Genomic DNA, 8,398 nt, shown 5'->3' with positions numbered 1-8,398 from the left:
CTGACCCTCCACTCTCTGCTTCCAACAAAGTAATGAGCTCCGTCACCGATGCAGCCAGGCAACCCTGCTCTGGGGATTCTGAACACGAATGACGTGTGGATGTTCCTTAAAGAGACAGAGACCTCATGCCCTCACTGTACACCTCTTGCTTATAAGAAACTTATAAAAGGCTGGGCGCAGTGGCTCACGCCTGTAATTCCAACATTTTGGGAGGCAGAGACAGGGCAGGAAGATTGCTTGAGCCCAGAGATTCAGACCAGCAACACAGGGAGACATCGCCCCTTTTTTCTTTCTTTCTTTCTCTTTTTTTTTTTTTAGACACCGCCCAGGCTGGAGTGCAGTGGTGCTATCTTGGCTCACTGCAACTTCCGCCTCCCGGGTTGAAGCGAATCTTCTGCCTCAGACTCCCTAGTAGGTGGTATTACAGGCATGCACCACCACTCCCAGCTAACTTTTGTATTTTTAATAGAGACCAGGTTACATCATGTTGGCCAAGCTGGTCTTGAACCCTTCCCCCCTTGGCGGGGGTGATCCCTCTGCCTCGGCCTCCCAAAATGCTGGAATTACCCGCGTGAGCCACTGAGCCCGGCCTGACATCCATCCATCTCTTTAAAAAAAAATTGTAGGCCGGGCGCGGTGGCTCAAGCCTGTAATCCCAGCACTTTGGGAGGCCGAGGCGGGTGGATCACGAGGTCAAGAGATCGAGACCATCCTGGTCAACATGGTGAAACCCCGTCTCTACTAAAAATACAAAAAATCAGCTGGGCATGGTGGCGTGTGCCTGTAATCCCAGCTACTCAGGAGGCTGAGGCAGGAGAATTGCCTGACCCAGGAGGCGGAGGTTGCGGTGAGCCGAGATCGTGCCATTGCACTCCAGCCTGGGTAACAAGAGCGAAACTCCGCCTCAAAAAAAAAAAAAAAAAAAAAAAGAATTAAAAATTAGAATATTTTTAGTGTGTGTGTGTGTGAGCGTGTGTGTTTGACAGTTTTGCTCTTGTCACCCAGGCTGGAGTGCAATGGCGCCATCTCGGCTGTCTGTAACCTCCGCCTCCCGTGTTCAAGCGATTTTCCTGCCTCAGCCTCCTGAGTAGTTGGGATCACAGGCACACGCCACCACGCCTGGCTAATTTTTGTATTTTTAGTAGAGACGGGTTTTCGCCATGTTGGCCAGGCTGGTTTCGAACTCCTGACCTCAGATGATCCTCCTGCCTCGGCTTCCCAAAGGGCTGGGATTGCAGGTGTGAACCTCCACGCCTGGCCCCCAAAATTAAAAAAAAAAAAAAAAAAAAAAAAAAACCTAGCCGGGCATGGTACTGTGGCCGGTGTTCCAGCTACTTGAGAGGCTGATGCGGGAGGATTGCTTGGGCCCGGGAGATAGAGGCTGCAGTGAGAAGTGATAGCGCCACTGCACTCCATCCCGGGTGACAGAGCAAACCCTGCCTCAAAAAATAGTAAGAAAGAAATTCGGCCGGGCGCGGTGGCTCAAGGCTGTAATCCCAGCACTTTGGGAGGCCGAGGCGGGCGGATCACGAGGTCAAGAGATCGAGACCATCCTGGCCAACATGGTGAAACCCCGTCTCTACTAAAAATACAAAAAAAATGAGCTGGGCGCAGTGGCGTGTGCCTGTAGTCCCAGCTACCTGGGAGACTGAGGCAGGAGAATTGCTTGAACCCGGAGGCGGAGGTTGCAGTGACCCGAGATCGCGCCACTGCATTCCAGCCTGGCGACAGAGCGAGACTCTGTCTAAAAAAAAAAAAGAAAGAAAGAAATTCGTAAGGAAGGCTATGCAATTGCTACTACTCTTAACTTGCAGGCACTTCGTGGGGCGAAAATACTTAGAAAAACTACAGCTCCCATGAGGCGAATGGGCCACGATGCCGGCGGAAGTTATTTTTCCCCAGGCTGGCAGGGAGTTGTAGTCCTCTTTGAACGCCTCCTCTCTCTTTTTGCATGGGCAGGAAATGTGGTGTCAAGAGGCTGGGATTCCGAGAAAGGAGGCGAGATTTCACGAAAATGCGAGCGACTTCGGCAACGGGCGGGGCCGCTAGGCCTGGATGAAAGGTACAGAGCCAGCATAGACCAATCAGACCTCCCTGGGGCGGGGCCTCTGTTGAAAAGTGGGCGTGGCCTAAGGGGGAAATCACCAAGAACGCACCGGAGGTCCTTGCCCGCCCTGGAAAACGCCCTCTGCGGTGAAGGAGAGGTGAGAAGCCAGGGTTCCAGCCTCTTGGGTCCTAGGGAGGATGGGGGCCAGAGGGCTGGAAAACTGGGTCCGGGAGGAGGATGCACTGGGTGCCAATACTTTAGGTCCTGGGAAAAGAGGAGGCTGGGACCCTGGACTCTTGGGTCTGGGGGAGGAGGAGGCCGAGATCCTGGATTCCTGAGTGTGAGGGAGGGAGCGTGTTGGGAGCCGGGACGCCTGGGTCTGAGGGGCCGGACTCCTGTGTCAGAGGAAGGGAAGGCTGGAGGCCTGGAATCCTGGGGCCTGGGTAACGAAATGATTGTGTCTTGATTCTTGGAAGTGGGGGCGGCGCTGGGAGCGCGAACTCCTGGTTCCAGGGGAGGAAGAGGCTTGGGACAGACATAATGCGTTACCCACCTCTCCATCCCCCACAGAGCACGCCGCCATGCCTCCCTCTGGGCCTCGAGGAACCCTCCTTCTGTTGCCACCGCTGCTGCTGCTCCTGCTTCGGGCTGTGCTGGCTGTCCCCCTGGAGCGAGGGGTGCCCAACAAGGAGGAGCCCCCTGCGACTGAGAGTCCGGTGAGTGGCCCTGCCCTGCTGTCCAGCCAGGTGGACAGCAGGAATGGCAGTAGGACTACAGTTCCTGGAGACCGCCATTCCCCTAAGGTGGATGCTCCAGTGCCTCCCTGGCCCTACCGTTGTAGCTTTTCTTTTGCCTGCCATTCCTTCCAGCCGCAGGGGTTTGACTTGGTGAAAAACTGCAGGTCCCTGACTCTGAGGTGTGGAAAATCTGCTTCACTCCCCAGTTAAACCTCTGAGTTGTTTTTGTTTTTGTTTTTTTTGAGACGAAGTTTTGCTCTTGTTGCCCAGACTGGAGTGCAATGGCGTGATGTTGGCTCACTACAACCTCCGCCTCCTGGGTTCGAGCGATTTTCCTGCCTCAGCCTCCTGAGTAGCTGGGATTGCAGGTGCCCACCACCACACCAGGCTAATTTTGGGGTTTTTTTTTTTTTTTTAAAGATGGAGTTTCTCCATCTTGGCCAGGCTGGTCTTGAACTCCTGACCTCAGGTGATCCACCCACCTCGGCCTCCCAAAGTGCTAGGATTACAGGCATGAACCACTGCACCCGGCAAGTTTTGGTATTTTTATTAGACACGGGGTTTCACCATGTTGGCCAGGCTGGCCTTGAACTCCTGACCTCCAGCGATCTGCCTGCCTTGGCCTCCCAAAGTGCTAGAAATTATAGGTGTGAGCCACTGAGTTCTGAACTGGAGAAATATGTTAGGTCAGGAGCAAGGAAGCGAGGAAGTGAGGGGAAGAGCATACCAGGCAGAGGGAACAGCATGAGCAAAGGCCACGTGGTGGGAGAATGCAGAGCAAGTTGAGGACGTGGAGGAGGCTGCTGTGGCTGGAACAGGGAGAGGAGGAGACAGGGAGATTATGTGGATCATGTGGGATCTTGTGAGACTTGGTAAAGAGGTAAATAATTTTTTTTTTTAATAGAGTCTTGCACTGTTGCCCAGGCTGGAGCGCAGTGACAGGATCATAGCTCACCGCAGCCTCAAACTCCTGGGCTCACCTGATCCTCCTGCCTCAGACTCCAGGTAGCTGGGACTACAGGCATGTGCCACCATGCCCGGCTAATTTTTTTTCTTTTTATAGAGACAGAGTCTCCCCGTGTTGCCCAGGCTGGTCTCAAACTCCTGAGCTCAAGCAATCCACCTGCCTCAGCCTCTCAAAGTGCTGGAATTACAGGCATGAGCCACAATGCCTGGACAGTTTTCTTTCTTTTTTTTTTTTTTTTTTTTTTAATTAAAAATTTTTTTGGTTTGGAACACAGGGTCTTGCTCTATCACCTTGGCTGGAGTGAGGTGGTATGATTATAATGTACTGCAGCCTCAGGCTCCTGGCTCAAGCAGTCCTCCTGCCTCAGCCTCCCACAGCACTGGGATTACAGGCATGAGCCACCACGCCTGGCTTTCTCTCTTTTGTGATTTTATTTACTTATTTTTTCCAATTTATCTTACTTGCTTTTCACCACAGCTCTGGGAGGCAGAGGACATATTGCCTGTTTTATACATAGGAAGAGCAAAGAAGGCCCAGGGACAGTAAAGGGCCGCCCAGCTATGCATGACAGGGACGGCACCAGGAGGCCTGGGACTTTTGTCTGTGTTGTTCGCAGTGCCTGGTGATAGGGGCCTGGTGAATGTTTGTTGAATGAATGGATGGATGGATGGATGGATGGATGGATAGGTGGGTGGTTAGATGGATGGGTGGGTGGATGGATGAGTGGGTGGGTAAATGGATGGATGGATGGGTGGGTGGATGGATGGGTGGATAAATGGGTAGATGGGTGGATAGATGGATGGATGAGTGGGTGGATGGGTGGGTGGGTGGATGGATTGATGGGTGGGTGGGTGGATGGGTGGGTGAGTGGATGGACAGATGGATGAATGGGTAGATGGATGGACAGATGGATGGATGATGGGTGGAGAGATGGGTGGGTGGGATGTATGGATGGGTGAGGGGATGCATGGATGGATGGATGGATGGATGAGTGGATTAATAGATGGATGGATGGATAGATGGATGATTGCTAGATGGGTGGGTAGGATGTATGGATGAGTAGGTGGATGCATGGATGGATGGATGGATGGATGGGTGGATGGGTGTGTGGGTGGGTGGGTGGATGGTTGAATAAAGGTTTGATTCATGGCCTCCCAACAAGTGGTATCCACTCTGAGCATCCACTCTGAGCAGTATTGGGCTGGGTGTTCACTGATATAATTTTCATTTCATCTTTGCTACAGATGTGGGAAAAGGTAAAAACTGAGTCCCTTGGCAGCTGCCCCAGGGAGCAGGCCATGGCAGTCACAGCAGTGGGGGCGGGGGGGGGGGTGGGAGCAGGAGCTGCTATGTCTGTCCTTGTTGCCTCAGGACACGGGCCTGTACTACCACCGGTACCTCCAGGAGGTCATCGACGTGCTGGAGACAGATGGGCATTTCCGCGAGAAGCTACAGGCTGCCAATGCAGAGGACATCAAGGTGCAGCTGCGGGCAGTGGGGGCTGCGGGAGGGGCACATGCTGGGACGGCAGAGCTCAGGAGATGACTGGTTTCTTCAAGGGGGCCGCATGGCTCCAGCTCTGCCGGTATTTGAGATCACCAAAGCAAGACTCAGGGAGAAGTTGCTTCTTGGGATCACAAGCTGGGAAGAGCTTTGGGGAACACAGAATATGTTGTTAGTGCAGACCCCCATGGGCAGACCTCAGCTGCAGCTCTACCACTTCCTAGCTATGGAGCCGCCCCTCCCCGTGCCTCAGTTTCCCCATCTGTAAAAATGGGAGTCATCACAGAACCTGTCGCGCAGGGTTCGGGTTTGGATTTTCCCAAGGGAAAATGTGTAAGGGAAGGATTTTCGGGTTTGGAATTTCCAAAGGAAGACGTGTAAAGGGTTTGGAAGAGCGCAGTGACACTCCTTAGCAAGTGTTCTGGAAGGGTTGCTTTAACAGAATGCTCCTATGGTGCCTTCTACGGAGAAAGAATTCAAAATAAGGGAGGCGCTGGTGTCCCTCACGTCTCTGTGGACTCCACATCAGGCCTCTAAGAGCACTGTCATTGTCCCCATTTCACAGAGCAGAACACCAAACCCTGGTAGCAGGGCCTCTGCTTCTCGTGGGCCTGGGTCTCACCCTAACTGGCTGAGCCAGAGCCCCAGCACCCCCACTGCCCCCAAGGACAGCAGATGATGCGGAGAGTCCCCCATGGGGGACGGGGCTGCCTGATCCAGGTCCTTGTCACCAGCCCCCAGTTCTCCAAACACCTCTGCCCACGACGGGCCCTGGGGCCTGGAACTGGTCAAGAGGTAGCCCCTAGTACTCATGGAAACTTCTCTGCACTCCCACCGCCCTCATCTGTCCCCATCCACCCGGCCTGGGATGCTGGACAGACAGAGTCACTAAGTCCAGCCCCTCCCATTGTGCAAGCAGGGAAATTGAGGCCCAGGAGGCCACCTGGCTTGCCCAAGGTCATGTGCCTGGGAAGTGACATCAGCAACAGAAAGGCCAGGCCAGGCACGGTGGCTCATGCCTGTAATCCCGGCCCTTTGAGAGGCTGAGGCGGGCGGATCACAAGGTCTGGAGTTAGAGACCAGCCTGGCCAACATGGTGAAACCCTGTCTCTACTAAAAATACAAATAAGGCTGGGCATGGTGGCACATGCCTGTAATCCCAGCGACTCGAGAGGTTGAGGCAGGAGAATCGCTTGAACCCAGAGACGGAGGTTGCAATAAGCTGAGATTGTGCCACTGCACTCCAGCCTGGGCGACAGGGCGAGACCCTGTCTCAAAAAAAAAAAAAAAAAAAAACAGAAGCAGAGAGGCCAGTTAGGCAGGCAGGGTACAGAGCGGATCAGGGCTGGGTCCATTTCAGCTCCACCCGTTGCTGTGTTGGGCCACCCTTCTCTGCACCTTGGTTCCCCTCTCTGAAAACGGGCTAATATGTGAGTCCTCCCTATTGTGAGGACTGGTTGTGCAAATCACTGATAATCCGTACTTCAGGAATGTGGCCTGGCTCATCGTAAGCCTGCAATAAATGTCAGTTATCCTGGTAGTCAGTAGCAGTGGCATCAGCCCGTTTTTTGTTTTGTTTTGTTTTGTATGAGACAGTGTCGCTCTGTTGCCCAGGCTGGAGTGCAGTGGCACCATCTTGGGCAATTGCAGCCTCCACCTCCCAGGTCCAAATGATCCTCCTGCTTTAGCCTCCCAAGTAGCTGGGACTACAGGCACACACCATCGTGCCCAGCTAATTTTTGTTTGTTTTGTGTTTCTTTTGAGACGGAGTCTCACTCTTGTTGCCCAGGCTGGAGTGCAATGATACAATGTGGCTCACCACAACCTCCACCTCCCGCGATTCTCCTGCCTCAGCCTCCTGAGTAGCTGGGATTACAGGCATGTGCCACCATGCCCAGCCTTATTTGTATTTTTAGTAGAGATGGGGTTTCTCCATTGTTGGTCAGGTTGGTTTCGAACTCTTGACCTCAGGTGATCCACCCACCTTGGCCTCCCAAAGTGCTGGAATTACAAGCGTGAGCCACCATGCCCAGTGAATTTTTAGTAGAGATGGGGTTTCACTATGTTGGCCAGGCTGGTCTCAAACTCCTGACCTCAAGTGATCCGCCTGCCTCAGCCTCCCAAAGTGCTGGGATTACAGGTGTGAATCACCATGCCTTTCCCAGCCCCAGTTTTGAGGTGCAGAGCAGGAAAGGGCTGTACTGGGTCACTTAAGGGCTGGTGCAAGTTTGGGATTTGAACCCAGGCCCTGGGGACTCCCAAACTGGAAGACAGTGACTCCAGTGTGGTCATCAGGCTAGAAGCTGACCTCCCTTCCTCACTGTCCAGGGGACCTTGGGCAAGTGGCTTTTCCTCCTGGGCATCAAGTCTTTCCAGTGAGTTGTGGACCAGATTGGGCCAGATTAGAGGAGGTGTGTGACTGGCTTTGGTCACTCTGACTGTGACTTCAGTCACCTCACCCTGCTGCCTCTGCAAAGGCCGTGCCCCATGGGCAGGAGAGACAGACGTGAGTCACATGTGACTGCAGTGAAGCAATCTGAGCAAAAACAGACAGCAGAGGGCACTGGGGGAGCCCCAAAGAGGAACCAGGACCAGACAGAGAAGCAAGAGAGGGCTTCCAGGGAAAGGGTGCCCAGCTGGGGGTGTCTGTGATACAGAAGTCAATGGAGGGTGGCATTTCAGAACACTGTGTGCAGATGCGCAAGTACCTTTTTTTTTTCTTGAGACTGAGTCACACTGTCGCCCAGGCTGGATGCAATCTCGGCTCACTGCAACCTCCGCCTCCCGGGTTCAAGCAATTCTCCTGCCTCAGCCTCCTGAGTAGCTGGGATTACAGGCACGCGCCACCATGCCCAGCCAATTTTTTGTAGTTTTTAGTAGAGACGGGGTTTCACCGTGTTGAACAGGATGGTCTCGATCTCTTGACCTCGTGATCCACCCGCCTCGGCCTCCCAAAGTGCTGGGATTACAGGCGTGAGCCACCGCGCCCGGCCTCTAATTTTGTATTTTTAGTAGAGATGGGGTTTTACCGTGTTGGCCAGGCTGATCTCAAACTCCTGACCTCATGATTTGTCCGCCTTAATCTCCCAGAGTGCTAGGATTACAGGCGTGAGCCACCGCGCCCGGCCTCTAATTTTGTATTTT

At 53.6% G+C, this 8,398-nt stretch overlaps 1 protein-coding gene across 3 annotated transcripts in view; it reads left to right on the top strand.

Annotated features, from left to right (window-relative positions):
* The first annotated feature begins 1,964 nt into the window (after positions 1-1,964).
* The window catches only part of NUCB1 (nucleobindin 1), a 21,960-nt gene continuing 15,526 nt past the window's right edge, over positions 1,965-8,398 (top strand). For 2 of the 3 annotated variants that reach the window (XM_032270952.1, XM_032270950.1), the window contains exons 1-3: positions 1,965-2,204; positions 2,618-2,763; positions 5,123-5,230. In XM_032270952.1, the coding sequence (XP_032126843.1) occupies positions 2,629-2,763; positions 5,123-5,230 (243 nt within the window). In that variant the 5' untranslated portion in view covers positions 1,965-2,204; positions 2,618-2,628. Of the gene's footprint in view, positions 2,205-2,239; positions 2,454-2,617; positions 2,764-5,122; positions 5,231-8,398 lie in introns of those variants that run through there. The other variant, XM_032270951.1, reaches the window with a different exon arrangement.

The sequence above is a fragment of the Sapajus apella genome, unplaced genomic scaffold, assembly GCF_009761245.1.
Source record: "Sapajus apella isolate SASKATOON/1434 unplaced genomic scaffold, GSC_monkey_1.0 scaffold220, whole genome shotgun sequence".
NCBI lineage: Eukaryota > Metazoa > Chordata > Mammalia > Primates > Cebidae > Sapajus > Sapajus apella.
The sequence above is the reverse complement of the archived record's forward strand: the minus strand, read 5'-3'. Positions and strand labels throughout refer to the sequence as shown.